The sequence below is a fragment of the Corvus moneduloides genome, chromosome 2 (assembly GCF_009650955.1).
Source record: "Corvus moneduloides isolate bCorMon1 chromosome 2, bCorMon1.pri, whole genome shotgun sequence".
In the NCBI taxonomy this organism is placed as follows: Eukaryota; Metazoa; Chordata; class Aves; order Passeriformes; family Corvidae; genus Corvus; species Corvus moneduloides.
In genome coordinates this window covers 60,880,442-60,904,139 of record NC_045477.1, presented here as the reverse complement: position 1 = coordinate 60,904,139, position 23,698 = coordinate 60,880,442, and the positions used below count along the sequence as shown (strand labels likewise).

At 35.7% G+C, this 23,698-nt stretch overlaps 1 protein-coding gene across 9 annotated transcripts in view; it reads right to left on the bottom strand.

Moving 5' to 3' along the window:
- PCDH17 (protocadherin 17) overlaps positions 1-23,698 on the bottom strand; it is a 90,129-nt gene that overhangs the window by 26,840 nt on the left and 39,591 nt on the right. For 4 of the 9 annotated variants that reach the window (XM_032099860.1, XM_032099863.1, XM_032099862.1 and 1 more), the window contains exon 5: positions 83-166. The exons of the other annotated variants lie outside the window; for them this stretch is intronic. In XM_032099860.1, the coding sequence (XP_031955751.1) occupies positions 83-166 (84 nt within the window). The remainder of the gene's footprint in view (positions 1-82; positions 167-23,698) is intronic. 9 annotated transcript variants of the gene reach the window in all.

Here is a 23,698-nt window from a genome sequence, read left to right as displayed (position 1 = left end):
CAAACCCTACACATCTTTATAATCTCACATGTAAATTTTGGATCACAAGAGAAGACAGCTAACAGATGAAGTATTTGCTCACCTGAAAGAAGCAGATCAACAGACTGAAGTCTACTTGTGATGGTATGTAGGGTGAGGATAGCAAAGGAAAGCAAAGTCGGGAATGCTTGAAAAATAAAATATTTTTAGTTAACAAGAAGAAAATTAAAACTTTGGAGAAAGGATTCATTTCAGATCTGAATCCCTCTTCCAAAATGGTCTCTGATTTTATCTTAATCCTGTGAATAGCCACGTCTGAAAAAGTGGGGTAGCAGTTGCAATAAAGCACACAATTCTTTTAGTCAAGGGCCACTTCAGAGTGCATTCAGGAATAACTCTTGCTCAGGTAAATAATCAGGGTAAAACAGAGTGTGCAGTGTAGCAGTGATGCAAATGATTTAATGTAGTGCCTACATGTAGTTTCAGCCCCCTTTTTTAGATAGCTCTATCCAGAAATTTCTTAATGCATTCAGATCCAGTGCCAGAAAATATCAACTAAGTGGAGAAAAAAATTGAGATATTCTTAAGAAATTATAGTTCAGTTGGCTTTAAAACATGGCACAAGTGTGAGAAATATAGAAAACATACCAGTACAGTTTGGTGGCATTAATTCTGTAATGATTGTGAAAAATTTATCTTGTATGGATTATTTGGATATTTTCAAAAGATGAAAAAGGCAGCTAATTACATAAGCTATCAACAACTTCCCATGAAAAGAGCTTATAGGGTTTCTGACCTGATATCATATTCATTTAATCTAATTTATGAAACTGCTTGAGGAAACATTCAGCTGCTTTCTTGAAAGACTGACTTGGGGATTATTGGGGCTGTGTAATTGTTCAACTGATCAGACTTAAAAAGAAACATTTTGTTTTACATTAATCTTGCAGAAATGGGCAATGAATTTGAGAAATAGATTGCTGTCTAAAAGTCTTGCCAAAAAATGTCTAGCTGTGAGCAACCACAACTAATTTTTTTTTCTAACAGTCTCATTTTCTTATTTTCAGTCTTTACTCAACATCTGTTTTCTCCCCTCCTCTGTAACATAATTATGCAGAAATCAAGCATAAAACAGGTTGAGCAGTTAATAACAGGCAGCTTAAACATTTTTTCCCATTGATGCACTGCAGATGTTTCTTTCTTTTTATTTTTTTTCCTTTGGCTTCTCATCTAATTTGTATACATTTCTACTCTGATCTTGAATATGCTCTCATAACATATGGAAGCACCTGAAAGTAAGTCTGGAAAATGCACGTGTTTATAAGGCTTTTATTGGATATATAGCATATTTAGAGGGAAAGCAGTGTTTGTCCAGATAATGCTGGAGGAATTTGACTGAGAGAGATAGTCTGCCAGAACAAGAAAGACTTCCAGACCTTTTAAAGATATTCTATATAAAAGTTTGTAGTCTTTCAGTACATGTCTATGTAGATGTATTCTTTTTCCAAGATAAGCTCACTTTGTTTTTTATTTGACATAAACTTATCTCAAAAGTAGTCATAGCTCCATGATAAATACTCCTCATTTCACAAATACTTCATTTCAGTAATTAGAACTTGACATCTAGCCTAAAAGAGATGGCAAAATATTATACTGCCAGATATTCAAAACGTCCACTAAAATATAAGAGTTCCTCCATGCAGAAACAGGTACAAGATGCTGTTTTCCCCTTGATTTCCCAAGGGTATTCTTATTATGATAAATAAAGGATTCTAATTCATCTGGAATAAAAAAAAAAAAGTTTAAACAAGTTGAGGCTAACTATGGAAAAAGAACTAAAATTCTAGGAAATCTTCAGTTCACGCAAAGAAAGAAAAAAAGATACAAATTACAAAAGACAATACTATACAGAAAAAGAATGGATTTCATTTTATGTGGTACATGTAAACAAAACACAGCGAGTATAACTGAACGTGCAACCTATTGTAATTAGAGGACTCTATCTTCGGGTTCACATAAATACTATAATTGGAATTATTCCTTGAATGTTGAATGAGTTTATATGAGATGAATCCTAGCAAGCCTGGTAAGGGTGAACATGTTCCTATTGGTTTAATAATGTTTGTGCTCCTGTTTGAAAAGTAGGGACTGGACAACTTGGGGTTTTTATTTATACTGTCACTGATTTAGTTCTATATTCTTGGTCTGTCAGAAAACTATTGCATATTTTCCATATTTGCTGGATGCTTGTGCAAAAATGTTGATTTTAACATTTTTCAGCCTATCCGCTGCAGGAATTTTTTAGATTTAGTTGCATTCACATATTTATTATATTATAGACAATATGGAGGAGATACTACCCTTTATTACTGAGACACCACATAATCTGATGGCTGCTGCTCAAGGAAAACTATTATTTGCTTTCATTTTTCTCACAAGAGATGATGAATAGTTAAAAATTAGCACAGAAAATGCATGTAAATTCCTAGTTTATCTGTGAAACATTTATTCTTTAAGAGGGTCACAAACCTGCAGCTTCTAACCTGCTGTTTTAAAGTAAAAGAGAAATTCTGCCATTTGAGTAATGGCATATCTAGTAAAGTAAGTTTGACAAAGATGAATAAAAGGATGTTTCTTAACTAAATATGAGTTTTAAAGAAAAATGAAACATTAGTATCTTTTTGAGGGGCAAAATTACATGTAGGAAATTTACAAATTATGAAATTATTTCATTTTCCTTTGTTTCTCGAAAAGATGGCTAGTTTCTCTCCCAGGCAGAAAGTTAACAATCATTTTCAAACTAAAAAGAAACCCCAAAGAACAAAAGACCAAACCCAGAAAAAAATACCCAACCAAAACCAAACTCCAATTTCAAATCCCCCTTTTTAAAAAGGTGAGAAAAAGCATTCGATATTCTTTAAACAGCTATCTAATGCTAGAAGCTGCTTTAATAATGTAAGATTACATGGATAGCTTTTGTAATGTGCCCAGTCAAGTTAGCCATAAATATGTGCATACAAACCAGAAAAATTCTTTTGTAATGCAAAATATTTCTTTGTGAAAAAACATTATTCTCATGAAGGAGTTCTTCAGTATACTTGAAAGACCTATCTTGATAGCTGCACATTTAAATTTTCGAAGTTGAAGAAAACTCTTGTTGTACCACATCGTCCTCACCTGCCCCCAGCAGAGGAATCAAAGCACAAGAGGCAGACTGGAAGCAGGCAAGAAAAGTTAAAGAATGTGGGAAGAAACTGAAAGACATCCTGCATCTGGTATATCCTGAAATTACCCTGGAAATCTGCTTAGAACTACCATGGAGTGTGTTGATATTTACAGTGCCCTCATGCATGCCTAGAAAATTTGGATTCTTGGAATTAATCCACCCAGACTGCAATTTAATGAAGTTTATTAGATTATTGGGGGGGAGGGGGAGGGGGTGGGGAGGAAAGAAAAGTGGGAAAGAGAAAAAAGAAAAACATGTAGCAGCATCTTCAATACAAACACAAAGAGCTCTTTTATATGGGATTGACAAGACTGTGCTATGGTTTATGGCAGAGTTTTTCTGCACACCACCATCATACCTGAAGGGAGCCTAAAAGAAAGATGAAGAGAGACTATTTACAAAAGCATGTAATGACGGGACAAGGAGGAATGGCATCAAATTGAAAGAGAGTAGGTGTACAATAGATATTAGGAAGAAAATCTTCACTGTGAGGGTGGTGAGGCACTGGCACAGGTTACCCAGAGAAGCTGTGGATGCCCCACCCCTGCAAGTGCTCAAGGACATATGGGATGGAGCTCTGAGCAACCTAATTTAGTGGTAGATGTCCCTGCCCATGGCAGGGGAGTTGGAACTAGATGATTTTTAAGATCCAACCTAAACCATTCTATGATTTTATGAGAAGTGTATTTTACACAGGTTTAATTTGTCTGTTCTTTTATTTTCTTTCTCTTTCAATACATGAAATTCAAGATTTTTTCCTATTATTCACCAACAACAGAGATTTTGTAATTGCTGTTAAGCAATATTTCATGTACAACACTAAAGATATAACTACTACATATACACAAGGTCACTGCAAGGTTCTACCAAGACATGATAGTTCTCAGAAGAAAGTAATGTCTTCCTGTCTTTGAGAAGAGAATTTTTCCTGACTTTAAAATATGCTTTTTACAAAGTTGACAAGCCTCATCAGTTAGGATTTGCTTATATTTCATTTAAATTCTTTTAAATTTTCAATATTTGTGCTGTTCTATGTATTGTGATAATTCTCCTCCTCCTCATGAGACCTGCTTTGTTTTCTTACCTCCAGATTTCACCGCTTGAGAGTTTTCTGACACAGTTGTCAAAGTCCCCAGGAAAAAAGTTTTATCTGGCATCTGCTGCATGAACCTTTAGTTTTGTAAATATAGTCCTGCACGACAGTGCTTTTATAATGCTAATATTATAAAATATGTATTTATATACAGAACAAGCTCTTCTGGTATGATAATTTAAAATAATATTGCCTATTTACAAATCTTTTAATAAAGAATAGAAAAAGAAGTTAAATGATACTTTGTTTATAATTGAATCCTGCAAGCTATGTGTCTACCAAAAGTCTCAAACTTCCATGTAGCTATTCACAAAAAAAAGAAATTCATACCTAAGAAAATGTTGATCCAAAAAATCTGAATTATGCCCTTTCCAGCTCAGGAAGACAAACAACGTTGACTGGAAGGTGGCTGGTTCCAATCCAAACTGGAACAGTCATTCAAATAAGTCATCTCTCTTTTCTTTGCAAAATGAGTATTCCAAAAAATGGTGAGGCTCACCAAATGTAATAAAACTGACATCCTCTATCCAGTCATCTAAATCCTGAGTAAGCTATGGAAGATGTTAATTAATAAAAAAAAAGTCTACACAAGTTTAATATTCTTGAAAACTCAGTCTGGACTTGGGTCACGGCCTAGACTTGGCAGTACAGTGGGTGTTGATCTAAAGAGAAAGATAAGACATTAATTATCCTTATACTCCTCTGTTTCTGTGTTGTTAAATATTGTCAACCAGGAGATCTGTCTAGCTTGTTCGATCTAGGGAGAATGTGCTATACCTTTAGGTCAGAAATGAGCAATAATAGTACCTAAAGACCCACATGTGTGGAGAACAGCATAATTATCAGTGTACCTTCAGGTCTTATCTAAATATCTTTAGATCATATGTCATATATATTACCTGATATAATTCACAGGATATGGACTGAAAAGTGAACAGCTTGCATTAGCCGACAGCTTTTTCTCTCTTTATCTCAGGAAAATTATGCTACCTTCACCAGGGAGATACTTGGAAAACATCAGCTTATGAAGGAATATTTACTAGTTCAGCAGAGCAAATGGTCCTAAAAGACTCACAAAGGTATCGTGAAACTCTCACAACAATACTCTAGTCTCCTGGGCTGAAATTCTACCAGTATAAAGAATAAAATAATCTGTGTTCTGGGAGGGCTTCACTGCTTAGATATATAAATTGAGAAGTTGGCCTTTTTATGCTCCCTACCTAGTCTGTGGAAAAAGAGAGGCTCTATCAGAGGGAATTTCAGTTGAAGTTCTTAATATAGAGATTCAAACACTATTTAAGTAAGTTTTTGGGTTTTGGGGGGTTTTTTTTGGTTTTTTTTTTTCCTTTGGCCACCAAAAATTAGGATCAAGAATCTTTAACCTCATGAACTTCAAAAAAGCCAAATGTAATGCATCAGTACTGGGATATGCATGGATTGAGAGCAGCCATTCTGAGAAGGACTTGGCGTTTCTGGTGGATGAAAAAGTGGACACGACCCAGCCATGTGCACTCACAGCCGGAGCTGAGGTTTTCTTACCAGAAACCAAATGGTATCCTGGGCTGCATCAAAAGCAGCGTGGCCAGCAGGGTGAGGGAGGGATTCTGTCCCTCTACCACACTCTCATGAGACCCCATCTGGAGCACTCCAGCTCTGGAATCCTCAGCACAAGAAAGACATGGACCTGTTAGAGAGGGTTTAGAGGTGAGCCAAAAATGTCAGAGGGCTGGAGCACCTCTCCTGTGAGGACAGGCTGAAAGAGTTGGGTCTGTCCAGTCTAGAGAAGAGAAGGCTCCGGTGACACCTTACAGCAGCCTACGAGTATTTATATGGGGGCTTATAAGAGAGATGGAGAAAGACTTTTTACCAGGGCCTGTGGTGACAGAACAAGGGCCAACAAGGGTTTTAAACTGAAAGAAGGTATGTTCAGATTAGATGCAAGGAAGAATTCTTTCACAACGAGGGTGTTGAGTCCTTCTTTTGTTAGAGAGGTTAGACTAGATGATCTATAAATGTCCCTTCGTACCCACACCATTCTAAGATACATAAGTCATGTCTCTTAACTTTTATGTTCTTTATTAGCATGAAGTTGTCACAAACAACAGCCTGTACAACCTTGGCTACAAAACTGTCTCAGCCAAGGAGAAAGTGGTATGCCTTTGCTCCAGTCTTCACTTCTCTGTATGACATGCCACAGTTCAAACAGAACTACAAATTTTAACCGGAATTGGAATCCTTTGGGACATAGGCTACCAAAAATGAATTAATTTAGAGTTGGTGCACTCAGCTGTTTGCTCCTTCTAGAGAGAAAATGAGAGAAGTTAAGTCAAGAGCTTAATACACCGCTGGGAGGTACTCAGAGACTGCTGTGATGAGTATCAACAGAATGAACAGAAATATCTAATACATAATAAGAGCAGTGTAGGAAAAGGTTGACTTTCAGAGAACTACCTGCTCTTTTCATGATAACTTGGCAGTATATGTGCAAGGTGTGCATATATATATATTTATAATCCTTTTTTTCCTACTACGCAGTGATTATAGCAATCTCCTCGTTTGCGCTATGCCCATTTGACAAGCACGATTTCTTCAGAGATCGATACATGCCTTTCACTTCCAAATTAAAAATATGGCTGAAAGGCCTGGATGCTTTTAAGTTACTACATTTTACAAGAACAAACAAGAATACTAATCATGAGCATGAAATAACTAACACGAACACAACTATCAACAAACCATTCTGCTGGATGGCATCAAACTGGAATGAACACAGCATAAAGATGGTTATAGAAAAGATAAAGAGTGAGATGGATCACAGAGTGCAGTAACTATTACATTTTTTTCTTGTTGGGCTCTTGTTTTGAAGAGCAAATTTAAGAAGTGATCTGAAAAAAAACCCCAAAGAATTAAAAGATGGTTAGGCCAGGAAGGATTTGGGGCCGCTAACCTTGACAGAGCTGTCTTTGCCCTAAGCAGTATTTGTGCTTTCATAATGTGAGCCACTGATGTTCATTTGGAGACTGAGATGAAAATACAACTGCATTTCACTCATGGACTAGTACTCATGTTTTGTTAAATGTATCCACTTAGTCACTGACATAGACTTGCTTTCTTGATGAACCTTGAGAGAGAGTGCAATTATTCAAATGTGAAACTCTATGTATTTTTTTGTTTTGTTTTTACTCATGTATTCCAGCAATTTAGGCTGTGTCCAGGGTGATTGTGTAATCACCTTCAAGTGTATTGCCCTAATCTGTACAGAACTGCCAAGAAGTTGCAAACTTAGACTTCTTAAAAAAAAAGAAAATCACATCGCTGTGAACAAGGACAATACAGTATACAAAATACTTACTGGAAATAAAAAATAAGACTAGAAGCAATGTTCCTGGTCAGAGGTCAGTGTCATGGTTTAATGCCACAGGGCAACTAAGCACCTGAGCTTTGCTCAGTCACTCCCCACCGCAGCAGGATGAGGGAGAGAATTGGGAAAAAAAAAAGTGAGAAAACATGGGTTGAGATAAAAGCAGTTTAATGGGTAAGAAAAGGAAAATAAATTGATGCATAAAATAACTTTTCACCATTCAACAACCAGTGCCCAGACACTTCCCAAGCAGCAACCCCTGGTCTGCTTCCCCCACAGTTTACATGCTGCGCATTCCACCACACGGCATGGACTATCCCATTGGCAAGTTTGGGTCACCTGTCCTGCCTGTGCCCCTTCCCAGCTTCTTGTATCCCTCCAGCCTTCTTCTTTGTGAGAAGCTGAAAAGTCCTTGATTGTGGGTAAGCACTACTTAACAAAAACTAAAAACATCTGTGTGTTATCAACATTATTCTCATACTAAAACCAAAACACAGCATTGCACCAGCTACTAGGAAGATAATGAACCCTTTCCAAGCCAAAACCAGGATAGGGAGTCAAACTAATGGAATGAGGTTAGCCAGAAAAAAATTAATACGAAAGGGAAAACTGTGTAGGTAAAAGTCTTGAAAAGATTAAAAATACATACCTTGTGCAAAATGAGACAAAAGGTGATCAAAAGGTAAAATGTCAATTATAAGATCAAAGATAGAAACAACATACCCTAATTAAAAGGTAATAAGAGGAAAAGTCAAATAACAAGGTGAAAACCAGTATGTGATTACCAGGAATTATTTCAAATACTAAATAAAAAAGATAGAAAAGGTGATATTGCAAGCAGAAGTTATGCAACACCAAAACACATGAAACAGAGAGAATGTTAAAATGCTAGGGGAGAAATGTAATGTAATGATTGCATCAAAGGATTGTGGTAAAAGTAACACAGGTGTTAATAAAATAAGAATAATGATGAAGATAACCGCACTGATTTTTTTTTTAAATAAAAGTCAGAAACTAAGAACTTATTATGGAAACAAAATAAAAATCATAAAAAAGAACAATTTGATCCACTTGAAAATACCACTAATATCTGTGCAATCTGACTAAATGTATACTTCCTAATACGTATTTTAGTGCCCATCAACAGCAGATAAAGTATTATACAGAAATGCATGCATAATAATAACACAAGCCTAAACCATTCAGCTGTATCACAAATAATAATTATCTGGGACACTAAAAGATCATGGCAAAAGCTAATCTAATAAGTCTTCCATTATCCTTTAATACTTTAAAACTGTGCCGTGAGCTAAACAGTTGTCAAAATTGAGTTCTGTTTACACCGAGCTGAGTATCAGTGAAACAGAGATCACTGCTGAGCTCTAATTACAAAAACAAATTGTTCTCTCTGTAATCGAGCTGCAAAGGTTAGTCTGCTTCTCCTTCTCCCCCCCCGCCCAAACCCCCCAGCAGACTTTATGCTTATTGGAGGCACAAAGATGGATGAAAGATCATATGTCATTTGTTGAGCAGATAGGAATCGTACGAGAGGGGACATAATACAACCCCACCAGATAACGCTGATTAGCAGCTGCCTTGCAGGGATGAGGTCACAGAGAGCCTGGTGACTACTTTAAACCGGATATTGTATTTCATTTTAACTCAGCTAATGGCATATTCCCTTTTCTTCAAAGTGCAGTGGCTACCAGAAAAGTGCAGTCCTTGGCTATCCTGCTTCTGAAGGGAGGTAAAGACTGCAGAAGAGATCCAGAGAGGCACAGGGAATCTGTCCTCTGCTCAAGATCACATGGACTTCCATCCTCCATATTGAGTAAGAACTGCAGTTGTACACTTCACTTTATGTAGACAGGAGCTAGCTAAGCATTTGTGGAAAGCTGACTGGTGTGCAAGTCTGCATCAGAGGACCGAGTTCAGATTTCTCATTGTGTTCTGCCCATATGAATGTCCAACATGAATGGACGTAGGACAGCTCACTGATTATCATGTCTTCTAAGTTTTTATTCAGTCCTGCTGGGGAGAGTTAGGGTTCTATTTGTTTTTCTGCAATACAGTCTTACATTCATAGGCAGTTTGATGTACAGCTCCCCACTTCCCAGCCCTCTTGCCAATATTTTCCTCTATCACAATCACAGGTTAGGTAGTGTATGGCACCAACACAGATTTTCATGTCTGAATATAAAATGCTGATTGTGAGCTAATAGCCATGGCTGCCTGTGCCACCACTTCTTTACAGATATGTAATTCACTTCTTGAAAGAAATGCTATTACAATGCAACTAAATATAACACTGCTCCACAGCAGGTATTATTGTGGTGAGAATAGCCCATCACAGTCAGATGGTAAACATTTGTTTTACACAAGCCAGTCTCTGCTTGTTCACTGTCAGAGAAAATACATCTTGCATCATCACTTACGTTGTTTTCCTTATCTGGCATGATAGTTACAATCTATATTTCTCAGCTCTGTGCCCCAAGGACCAAAAGCATCAAGGTAGAAGGAAAGAAAATATACTAATAAAAATGCAGTACCAACCCATCTCATGAACAGAACCAGAGTCATCTTTGATTTCCAACATGCTCACAGCTCTTTCCAAGACAGCTGCTAAATTACTACTTTAAAACACTGAAAGCCAGCATGAGAAAAGCTCTTATTTCATGAATAACAGCTACCTAATTCACACAGCCTTGCTCAGGGAAGAATACCGTTTCATTATGACTAGCACTCAGTTTTGCATCCAGAACTCAAAGAAAAGGTTACTGAGAAACTCTATTATGATGGCAAAGTGTACTATTCCTTTGAACGATGAATTACTAAAACAAAAACAAAAAACAAAAACCAAGTCAATTAAATCTACTTAATTCTACATTCTACAAAACTCACCAAATCTAAAAATCTAAGGCTCATTTAAAGCAAGCAGAGTGGGTCATTAACAGCTTATTGAAGATGTCAGTCAACTGGAAATGTGGTAAGAATTTAAACACATGTAAGTACTGGCAGTCCTCATGCCTGATTTTTTTTCTTTTTGTTCTACTAAGGAGAAAATTTCCATCTTGCACCCTATTGGTACAAGAAATCCCACCTAATGTAGATTTGCATTTGTAATTCTTTCATAATCTATCTTCTCTAATACTAGAGATATTAAGAAACTTCATGCCTTAGGAGTGGAATGTCTACTTACTTTATCTAGGCTAATTAAATAAAAATAATTTTGAAGCTTGCTATTATGAACTTGGGATTTTTAAGACATATGACTAGGTGCATTGCAATGGCACGTGTATTTCAGCTGTAAAATATGACTTTTATATATTTAGGAAGCTTTAAAATTCTTTTGAATTTTTTTGTGTGTAGTACAATTCTGAATTTTCTGCTGGGAAATTAATTATTTCACAGTAGCCATTTACAGTTTGCAAGAAAAATGCATTATTACTTGATAGCACTCTAATAATTTTAAATGGGAGAATATAGTCATTACTCTAAAAGAAAGTAAAAACTGAACAGAAATCTGCTCTACTTTCTCAGCCCAGAATGATGAAATTTTTGGGTATTTACTAGCAAAATGAGACTTGTAATCTGGTTATGTCTGTAAGACAAACATAAATCACTACATAATGAATGAGTGCAATTTCTAACCTCTCATCTGTAAGTAAGTTTTATAACTAAAATATTTTTAAATACAAAGTAATACAAATACATTCATATTAAGAGTTTTATGTCTTATCCTTTACACAATGACAGTTTCCATCTTGCTGTATATCTGGCTTGGTAACTTCAAAATCTAATTTACTGCTTAAACTTAAAGGCCTACACTTTTTGCATACACAGAATGAGCATTCATTCATTCTGGGAGCCAAACAAGGAGCTTACATGAAAAAGATAAAAAAGACAAAACCACAGATATTGTAAATAGTTAGAGATTATCTTGCAACATCTTGCCTATATGTAGCAGAAGTTCTTATTCAACGGGTGTGATTATTTTAGAAGATATAGGAAGACCTTTATCTTTTTTTTTCTGCCTATTGCAGCATCTGTGAAAAAAAACACATAAACATCTCTGTGTCAAGATGTGTCTAGTTTCAGAAAGCTGTTTAAACTTCAACAGGCTAAAGTGACTGCCCACCTCTTCATTTTCTCACAAAAAATATTTCTACTCACATGTGGGAAAAAACCCCATGGCATTTGCCATCTTTTTGTTTTGCTTTAAGCAGTTTTGCAGTGTGGATTCACCATTTTTTGGGCTAGGAAACAGTTTCTGCCCTGTTTCAATTTTACAATGCCTAAAAGTGCCTAAAAGAACATACAAAAAAAATCAGTTCGCCTTCCTGAACCAGCTTGCTGAAGGATCACAAGTCCTCTGTCCTTTAAAATTCTCATCTAGAGAGTGGAGAATGTACTATATGGAACCAGGACAGTTTAACTGATTTAAACCAGATAAAATTGTGAAAGTAACTTTCTGATGTTGGAAAGACTATGAGAGACCCCATCCTTGCTCATCAGGAGCTAATGTTTATGGACAGTCACTTGTATTTTTATTGCTCCTTTTAATGCTAAAAGTTTCCTTCTTGTTTTAAACACATTAATGCCTTCCTAGGAATGGTCCTTCCTGGGATCACAAGTTGCAAGCTTGCCACATGCATTGCAAAGACTGTGTAAGTGGAGCTGCTATGGGACACAAACTGACGGACCCCAGCCTTACATCTTCTGAGTTAATGCTGTCACAAAACTGTCACAAAATCTAAAGGGCAAAGAATAGCTGATTCAAGGTCAGCCAGCTTAAGAAGGATGTGATGCTGGAGGAACAAAGAACATTCTGAATATCTGTAGGTTAGGAATATTTTCTGTTTCCTTAAATTATATACCCTATGCTTACTCAAGTAGTACAAAGTCTCAAGATCTCATCAGACATACAGAGAAAGGAACTGAAATTCCTTGTTTTTACCTCAATAAGCATTGTCCTTCTTTTTAGGTCGGATTGGATTGCAATCATCAATGTGATAATCTTATCTTGCTCATACTGCTGTAACTTGCGTTATGCAGAAATCAGTCAGGGACACAAGCATAATATGCACAGAAAAAAAAAATTCTAAGAGGACAAGCCACCTCAACCTGTCATGTTAACAACTTATATTTTCCATTGGTTCTCCATTTATTTCCAATGCTGGTTCAAGAACCCGGTTGTAATATTTAAGGCTTTGCTGAGCAGAATGCATCTGAGAATAATTCTCTGTTCACTGCACAATGAGACAGCTGTGTCCCTCTAGGCCACTCTCATGAGTGTGAAGCTCTCAAGTTTAGAAATAAAATGTTCTCTGTTGATGGCTGTCATTTGATGGAAAAGACACATCACAAGAAATAAACAGGAGCTCCAGTCAGATTCTTGTACACTGAGGAAGCAATCAAAGAATAAGAACTAAACTAAACAAAACCAGAAATTTAAATGAAGTAAATAAAACCAGCCACATCTGTTAGCTACTGTTGGAAAGTCAAGCCTCTCATTAACAGCTCCATGGCTACATCAAACTTGCATGGTGTGGATCTGCTGGGATACGCCATGCCTCCTGCTCCCCGTCCACATACCTAATTCTTCTAAGGGAAATCAGGGTGCAATGAGATAAAAATGATTCCAACAGAGTTTTGGGGTCCCATCCAGGACACTGTTCCAGTAAACAGTTGAGCACAAGCAAGTCTTGCATCGATATCTAAATGATTGAGGTAGTTGGCTCTCACAGGCTACAATAAGAGGTACCTGGAAATGTGATTAAGGGTTAGGTGAGATCTGAATCCTATGGACTTCAGTGTACTGTACTTAACAAAATTAATGTCCTGTACCTTTCTTTGTCTCTTCACAAGAAATATGACTTCAAAATTTTTTTAAATCCTAACACTTTTCACCAGGAAACAGTATGGATTTTGTTTCCCTTTATATAACACTGCCATCAATTTTTTTTATTTGCCCAAACTCACCTTCCTTGTGCACTATTCCTATGAAGTACTTGGAAGAGCTCCTTTGGAATCAAACCTATTTCTGCTGGATAGAACAAATGGCAGGATATGCTTGAAGAGTTACGTGGCTGGCAGTCACCGCTGAGAGTAAAGCATATAATGCTAACTCTCAGCATGCATCAGGGTGGAATTCAAGCACAGCTGAACAGAGTTGCAGGTATCCTTCTCTACCTTTGAGCTGTTCAACCTGACAGAGCAGTGTACCATAACTTTACATTCAGACCTGTTTTGTTCTTTTCAGTAAGGAAATCCTGAATACAGCATTGATGGAATCGCTTGTTTGAATCAGCAAGCAAGCTATTAACGGGACATGTCTGGGTCAAATATTCCACAAGTTTCAGCTGTTACTATAACCTCTTTTTAAAACTGGAGAGAAGTTTTCTTTTCCTAAGGTTCCAGATGAAGGAATTTTAAATAAATATATATTGTAATTGAATGAGAATAGGAGAAAAAATGTTAAGCCCCTTAGATAAACTGAGAGACTCCTATTCTTGTCTGAGAACGAGTGACACTCTGTGGAGCCCAAAATATTGATTCCTTTCCTACAGGTTCTTTGGCTGAATGTGGCTTAATAGCTGTAAAACTGCCACAGCAGAAAACTGTCTATGTGGTATAACAGCCCTACCTATAATTTCCATGCAGCTAGAATGATACTGAGCACACCTTTGTCCTGATCCAGGTCTCATGTTGCAGACATGATTCAGAAGTCAGCATAGTCAGTATTCATGGCTGTGTGGTCCTTCTTCTTAGCATAATGTTCTTCTTGGATTTTACCTTGAACCTTTTCAGAAATTCTGTGAAAAGGACCCTTGGTGATTACACAAGAAGGTGACTTTTCTGTGCTGCAGGGTAAAAGAGACTACAAGTGTGCCTGTGGCCAGGCTATTGAGCTTGGTTTCAGGGTCAGAGAACCCCTGACATCAGAGTGCCATGGTTTATTTGTACAAAGTGTGGGTATGAGGCTGTTACCTGATAGCATCTGAGCAATGGCTGAATGAAGATGCATTACCAACATGTTTCTTTCATGAACCTGTGTTTACCGGACTCAACCAAGAAGCTGCAGCAATCCCCACAAAACTATGGCAGACTAGTCAGGAGCTACAGCAACCCAAACAGATCCCACTGCAGTCCATAAAAGAGCGTTGGACACGAGGTGGAAAAGAATCTTAAGGCATTGCTTTGATGAAAGACCTCCATAATGAACACCAGAGCATGTAAGAGCACACCTACTTCTGTCTGAGGCTACACTGAAGCACTCTGAAAAATTAATCCTTATCAGTTAAACAGACAAAGATTTGCTCAATTGCATCAAACCAGTAAGTAGATATTCTTTTACTCTTCTTGTTGCACTTTTACTCTTTTCATTACTTTTTTCCTAATTCTTATTCACATCTAAAATGCACTGATTCTCTTTACTCTTACTCACTTTGGCACTTTGGATTCACTTTGGATTTAAGTTCAGAAAATGTGACTGTATTTTAAGCATAAATAAAGATAAAAATAAATAGCTCTAAAATGATTTGACTAATCCACCTGTAATGTTAATTTGGGCAAGTTTTCACAGCTGGGTCAGTGTAGAAAAAGAGGAAAACATTAAGATTTGTGCTAGATTGAGGGAAAATGGTAATAGTAATGGATGTTTGCATTCCTAAATTAAGTTCTGCAACAATAGGCTGTGAGAGGTCTCTAATAGGATGTGAAAGATCTCTAAAAGTATTTTTTCAGGGATGACAAAAGTCAAAATGACAAAAGGGTAATGAACAAGCCTAAAATAGGCATTTGGTAAATTGTGTAATAAAGGAACAATAGAAATATCATTGTTGCCTTTGATATGTGATACTACTAGTATACCAAGGGAAAATGGACATTGTCTGTACATGTACTTGAAAAGGTTATTCTTAGCTGCCAAAACTCCCAGGAAGAGTGAGAATAAAAAGCAGAAGGAGCTGAAAATAGGAAACTGGTGGCAGTCATCAGAGACAACCAATATAATGTGTGGGTGTTTTTTCCAGTAAAAAGGAAGCACACATTGAATTTTATTTTAACATTAGTTGCAGGTATAACTATCAAGTCTCCCTCTCATAAAAATTCATTATGAAGAGGCAGACTTGAGTCAATTGAATCACAAGCAAAAGATAAAATTCAAGATGAAAATGAGACAGTTAAGGATCTCTCTATAATTGATTTGCAATAAATGTGTCTTCTTTTTTTCTTTTCTGTCTTACTGTAATGGCCCAGGAAAGAACTGAAAATGACATCACAGTTCTGCAGCATTTCCACACTTCTGCAGAGATTTTGTTTCTACTTTCTGAATTTTAGATGCTAAAGCTCATATACTTTTTTGGGTTGAAAATTGATAAGAGGAGAGTATATTTTAATTAGCAACCAAGGAAATGTTTGCAATGAATGGAACACATCCAAGAAGACTAGGCATTATGCAAACCGGCACAAGAAAAAGGCTGATGACATTTGAATTGGCTATGATAATGATTCTTAGATTGAAGACAAGTGACAGATATAGGAAAGCATGTAATCTCAGATAACATGTCAGCTAGAGTGAAGTCACAAACTGCAAAGTGAAAAAGGAAAGAAAAATAGGGTAGAGTAAAAGTTGATGGTATTCGGAGAGGGAATAGCAAAGAAAAACTTCAGTGAATAAAATCCTAATTGAACAGGGCACATACAAATACGTAGCCAGACCAAAATCAAGTATTTACTTGATTCTGCACTTTTTTTAAAGTCTAAAATATAAGAACTCCAGAAGCTGATTCGAAGAGAGGAATGTGATGTAACAGATACCTCCCAAAGGTAATAAAAAGAAAATAGCCAGTGGAACCCAGTGTTATTATAATTCCAAGATACAAATTATATAGGAATGATGAAGTACACTGCACTTATAACAACTAGTCAAAGAGTTCACGAGAGGATAAACAGTGCTTACTTGATTTACTTTTTAGCATTCAACAGGCCAGGTGGAAAAAGTAACTACAAGTTACACTGTAATGTTGGCAACTAAGCTCTCAAATTTAATGTCTATAGAAAAGAGAAAGAGAAAGAGAAAAAGGAAAGGAAAGGAAAAAAAAAAGGCTACAGTATCATTTGACTTAAAAAAATGGGAACTACCAGAACATGACAAAGCTTTTCGAAAGGAAATTGAAGAGGACGTCTAAAAGACTAAATGCTCGCAGATGGCAAGCAGACTGCCTAAAGATACTATATTAGGGGTTCAGAGAAACTGTATACTACTTATCAAAAACACTTTTAAAGGACAAAAAAAATAGCCGGCATGGTGAAACAGCAGACTAAAGGAGGCCATTAGGAGTAAAAAGAAACTTTTAAAAAAATGTCAAAATTGTGAGCAAAGTAGGATGAGAAAATGCATGAAGTCCGACAAATAAAATGTTACAATATTGTAGGGAAGTATGAAAAAGATTTTGAAGACTATTTTTTCATGACACAGAAATTAATGAGAGTTTTTACCAAAAAATCAGGAAAAAAAAAAAAAATAACATCTGCCAGGGGATCAGTGGATCAGTGAGGCTGACGCAGAATCTGCACATGCAGAGTGCTGAAAAAAGATAAGGTCACAAGTACCCCCTCCTCAGAAAAAAAAAAAAAGTTTTTGGAAAGAAGGAAGCCAGGGAGATTCCTACAATGCAGGTATTTTGGGGATAGAAATGAGTCACTAAAACTACCTGGAATGAAAAGATTAATAGGGTAAAATGACTCCTAACAAATCATCAGACCATATGGAATCCAAGTATGAAATTGGAGCATTGTAACACTATCACTTAAATTAGCTTTGGTATCAAACAAAAGTGAGTAGTAAAATCTGAGACTCTGAAGAGCTGTAGATAGATGCCATGCAATTGAATGACTACGGCATGTGAGATTCAGTGTCAACAAATGTAGGTAACATACGTGATGGAAAACAGTAACAACTCTTAATACACAAGCAAGGGACTCTCAAACTGATCTCTGGACAGTTAAATGAAGATGTCAGTTCAAGGTTCAACAAGAGAGCAGTTAGAATAAGAAGGTATCTTGGAAAAGAATAGAGATTAAACCACAAAACATTACTCTTTTAATCCATAGCTGCTGTATCTAGGCTTCTGTATTCAGTTCTGCTCATGCCATGTTCAAAAGAATATAATAGAACTGAGAAGAAAAAAGCAGCAAAGATGATCAAAGTTATGAAAAGGCTTTCATAAGAGAAAAGATTAAATAGACTAAGATTTTTCAGCTTGAAGAAAACACAACAAAGGGAAAATATGAAAAGAGTTTTGAATCGTGATTGTCACTGAGAAGACTAATAGGAAACAATTATTTACTGTTTCTCCTAAAGCAAGAACTAGACGCTGCCAGTGAAATTATCAGGTGGCAGTTTTCAATCAAAAGCAGTGTGTTTGTACACACAGCAAAGCTGTAGAGATTGTTGTGCAGGACATTATGGAAGCTAAGGATCTTTAACATTGTAACACAAAATCACAGAACAAAAATCCGCACAGGTTTGACGAAAAATGTCTTTTTTTATTTTCTTGCATACTTTTCTTTGGACCCTTAATTGCACAGGGCTGTAATTGTCTTGAAGTCTTTGTGCAAAGGCTGTAACAGGAAATTCCACAAGGTGACTCAGATGTTGCATTTGTGTGGATGATTGAATTACCTTCAGCTGCTGTAAGTGAAGGGCATGCATATAGTAGAGTTGCCCTAGACTGCAGGATGAGTTGGAGTTTGTTACATCACGTGTAACTTCCACATCTCAACCCTTTCTAGACAGAGTTGTTTTCACATGCTTTTAAACCTCTACAGATTAATATCTTATGTACCAAAGAAAATGTTTAAATCAGTGTAGTAGTTGCTGAATCAGTGCTTGCACTGCACCGTCCCAGCAATTTTTATTACTCTTGCTTTCATATCCATTATTCTGAATGTCAGGGAGCTATTTTTAAGTACTTGCTTAGTTCAGTTTAATAAAAGATATTAAATTATCTGCACCAAAAAATTAAAAGTATTCCTTATTAAGAATTTAGTTTCATAAAATCAAATGCATATGTAGCTATCAGCATGACTGCTCCAGACAAGATACATTTTACAATCTACACTGGAATGGTGAGATAGAAAAAGAAATATGGGACCAGAATTATAAGAAGTCACAGAAAGTATACAGTTAAAAATTTCATATGTCCAGTATGAAATTTGCCTACCTTTGCAATAATTTTTTATATGTCCACTATTATTACTAAGTTACTGCTTTAAGCTCAAAGTCCTTCCTTTTCAAAATCTGTTCCATTTTTCCAGCAATAGAATAATCATAATATTGAATTCTTATACTTCTCAGAGTGAAATTTTCTGATGGTAGTAAATAAAAATCTTAGTTAACTTTCAAAAAGCTGAGGGATCTAAAGTCCAAATCAGAAAGAATATTAAGGGATTAAATTGTCTCATATTAGCTCTATTGATACAAGGCAAGGTATAGAGATATTAAAAGCTGTGTAAGGATGTAAATTTAAGAAATTTTGACACTATTTTCAGTAATAAACACTTTTGCTTTCCTGTTCTGAAAACTAGATAAACTTGAATATTTTGTGAACTACAAATTTAGCTGTGAATAGCAAAGCATAAATTATTATAAGAGCACCTTAATGTAAATTACTGTTCTCATAATATCTGAAATAGCAATCTATAGTCATTGAAAACTGTCTACTTCACATTTTCACAAAAAATCATTATGTCTTTTATTTTAAAATGGGTGGGGCTTTTTTGTTTGTTTTATAAGCTACTTCCCTATTTTTTCTTCCTTTGTAAAAGTAGTTAAATATTAAGGAAACCAACCAAACAAATATTTTGTTGTGGGTAAGAAAAAAGTAAACTAAACCATCAGAAAAAAGTACTCAAAGTAAAGTTCTCCTTTAGAGCGAGAGAAAAATAATCCAGATAGGATGGTTACTCCACTACTTGTTTTTATGTTAACAAAGCCAAAAGAGCAAACACAAAAGCAGAAGACAGTCAAAGGTATTTGAGTGATGTACAATATAGAAGATTTACTTTCTAGATAGTCCTGAGAGGCACTTATAGAGTTAAATACTTGTTATTAGGGTTAATCTGTGCATGAGAAGGTGTGTAACATATTCCTGTCAACTGTGTTCTATTTGCCAAAAATGCAGTTCAGTCTTTCTCTGTGTGAGCCTTGCAAGAAAGCAGACTATGTTCTCTAGCAATAACACTGATGCTGAATAGCAACTTGTGAGACCAGATCTATATTGTGAAGCTTTTCTGGCAAAGATATGTCATCTAGAAGTGTGAAAAAATATGACAACGCCATTTCTCACAGCTATTTGGCAGAAAACTCTGACATTCACATGGTTATAGGAATATATATTTAGTTTAGTTTATTTCTTTCAGGGACACAGTGCAGAAAGTTTAGAAGGAGACCTCTCTGTGCCAGCATGTGCAACATCTCTAGCAGCTGGCTCTGGAGTTGAGAGGAGAATGGCAGGTGTACTCATGGAGATAAACCCCACCATTCCATAATAACAGCACACCCTACAGTGGGTGTGATAGAATGGGATAGACTTGAAGTATCTTAAACAAATATTTACTTAGATTTAATAGGATTGCTACTGTATGTTTATGAAATGCCAGTTGATTCTTAAATGTATTTGCCAGGGATTAACAGCTATTTCAGAACCCATTGCTATTTAATGAACATACAAGAACAGCCTTAGATGTTATGAGGAGTTAGGTTTAACAAGTTCATGAATTACTTCCATTCACCAAATGATAAAAATTTACTGAAGATTAACATTATGTAAGGTACCGATATTTTACACAGAGATTAATCCTTAAATTAATATTTTTATTCATCCCTTGATATTCAATTATCTTAAATTAAAACAGTTCCAGCAGTCGGATAAATATGTTAATTTATTTTGATTTTAGGAAGTTCATATGATCTAAGACCATGCCTTTCCTTTCTTGTGAGTCATTTCAGTAAAGCACTTCAACACATAGGGCTTTTGAGAAAGTTGATCTCAGGTTCTAATTTTAAACCTCCAACACACTATACTACATTGCTTCTGGCACTAGAAATTTGGTTATAAGAATCGAAACCAAAGGTGAAGTTGATAAATATTAAAGCAAAGCATAAAAAATTATGCACCTGACACAGTCACCTAATTTTGTGAGGGAAAAAACAGTTCCCATCTGCAAATACATGGGAGAAGGAACGATGGCCATGCAAACAGAAATCATATTTCTACCATGGAAGAGAGATTCACCACCTCTACAGAATGATTGATGAAATGGAAAGATTTGCTGAATAAATTTCTGATGATGTCTCCAGAATAAACTTAGGCTGGAACAACTAACACCTATAACACAAATAAGAAACACAGAAATACAAGACTTGTAATAAACAATAGTCAGTTTGCAAAAAGCTCGTTCCCTCAAAACCTGAGTGGAAATTCTTCTTTCATAGGTTTAGGTGTGCAGAGTTATTTAATTCTATCTCAGTTAGTCATCTTTTACCTACAGTAAAAAGGATGTGATTCATCTTAAACAGGTCAAAGGAATCATACGCTAGAAGTACCTCACTCTCCTCAGTAATTCTATAGAGCTCATCAACTAACTAATTACAAAGAATCATGGTAAATAGCTCAGATGTAGGTGAGATAGTAGGTGAAATGATAGGGACGAGGTTCCTTAGAACTTGTGGCTGTTCTTTCCTTCAACAGCGTTAAAAATGTAGAGGTTTGGGAAGCTTTCTTTTCCTTTTTTTTTAACTAACAAACCCTTCAGGTCTTTCCAGCTTGTTGTAGTTATAGAGGACTAAATATCTAGAAGAAAACCCAAGTTTCAAATCTATTTTGGAAATGTAAAAATCCGTCTAAATGAAGATGCCATTAACTTGAATATCCTGGATTTCATTAAAATTTTGAAGAGTATTTTTAGCTGTCTTAAACTTATAATTTTAATTTTTTTCCTATTTTCCAGAGTATTATGTTCACACATCTAAAGTAAAAATATCATCTAAGTTTTGTGAAAACTTTTTTTTTAATACAAAGGTTTATGCAAAAGAATTATATTACCTAGCATTGGATTAAAAAGACAAAGTTATATTTTGTAGATTTATAACAAAACAAAAAAAAACCTGGCCTGTGTTGATTTAAAATGGGCAAGGTGGTACAACTCTGCTGACCCTGATGAACTCCTGCAAAAAAGCAAGCACCTGTCTGATATGAAATATATTCCAGTTTAGAATTATTTAAATGCAGCTTGTCTCTAGGAAAATCACAAATTTTTATCACTTTTGGCAGAGAATTAAATTTAACAAAAGAACACTACTTCTAATAGTAGGGCAGTTTCTTGTTTCTTAGGAAATCTGAGTGTGTTTTGATTGCTTGTTTGTTTGGTTTTTTCTCCAGTGTTACATGTTGTCTTCCCACACTTTTAACTTCTAAGTTAATATTTTTTCTTCTTCTTCTTCTTCCTCTAACTCTCTCTCTGTCTTTTCATACTTCTGCATATCAGAAAAAGACATTTAATAAGTTTACAATAATCTGAGCTTCTACTGACATCTGAATCCGTGTCTTTAAAGAATTTAAAGAATTCTTTAGGTTCTAAGTAGCAATGAAGTTCTCAGGCTTTAAACACTGGCTTATTTTGCCATACTGATGAAGGTTACACATCTCCTGAAATCACTGTAAAATAATGGTGAATTAGTGATTGGGGCAAGATTTCTCAACAGCAAAAGGAAGGTGAGTTCACACTTGTAGGTAATTGTCTAGCCTGTGTTTGAGAAGCTCTGTTCTTGTGCCAAAATTTTAGCAACATAAATGTTTCTGCTATTCTCCATATACTAAGAAAAAAATGTGAATGCACAGAAAATAAAAAGTATAAAATTAAAAATAAAGGAACGAGAATATACATTAATAATAAAGAATGAATAAACAGACCCTGAATGTAACAAAAATATGGATGCTTTTGTGTAAAGAAAAGGTATCCATAAGAAAAATTCACAATTTCATATGTCATAGGCTTAAACACCTTGTGGGATTTTATTTTCACAGTCAATATAATGAAGAGAGAAAATTTTGAGAGAAGTTTTATTTAGGAAGTCCAAACCACTTAACTTACTTTTTTATTGCAAACATGAAAGCCAAATAAAAAATACCTTTTTTTAAAAAAAATAATTTTTGTATTCAGTTCAGAAATGTGCCCTGGTTATTCTTGTGGTCTGGTACCCATGAGAAGTGAAAAAGCAGCCACAGAACACTGGCAAGTTAAGCTGAGTTTAAAGCTTTCCTCGCAGGAGTAGCATCAGTGTTCAGTGTAGCTTTTTTCCTCTGTCCTGCTCTCCTCCATGCACCTCCCCTCAAGAAGAAGTAATTTGTGTTTGAAATTTATGTAAAACTTTTCTTACGACAACAAAATACCATATGGATAAGGGCCAGAATCCTTGCTTCAAGTCTAACTAGCAATATTGGAAAGAAATATCATTGTTAAAACTAATCACAGACATGAAATGCAGGAATATTCCATACAGTGTAGGAATATTCCACAAAGTGTAGGAATATTCATATTCAGCAGCACACACGGATCCAATACACACTTCTCTGGGCCATGAAGATTACAGATATGCAGCAAAAGTCTCTCCACAGGGTCAGAACAGACACAGCTCCATTTCTGTTGCTGTTTTCTTTTTATGTTTGATTTGGACCTTGAAAGGTTGTTTGGGCTCTGTAGCTGCCTAGAGATCTTGTCAATGTGCAACCTAAGCTGCACTTTTTATGTAAGAACCGCTTTCATTTGTTCAAATGAAAATTGGGTCAGATAGTGCTATACATTATTAAATAGATATTAAAAAACTTTATTTGTAAAGGACTGCTTTTCAATTATATACTCTATTTAAATCTGACAGCTTTTGCCTCAGAATTATTATTCTTTCCAAAACAAGTTTTATGATGAAAATTGAGTGTTTTGTGTAAACAGATTTGTGAATTGTTCTCATAGTTGC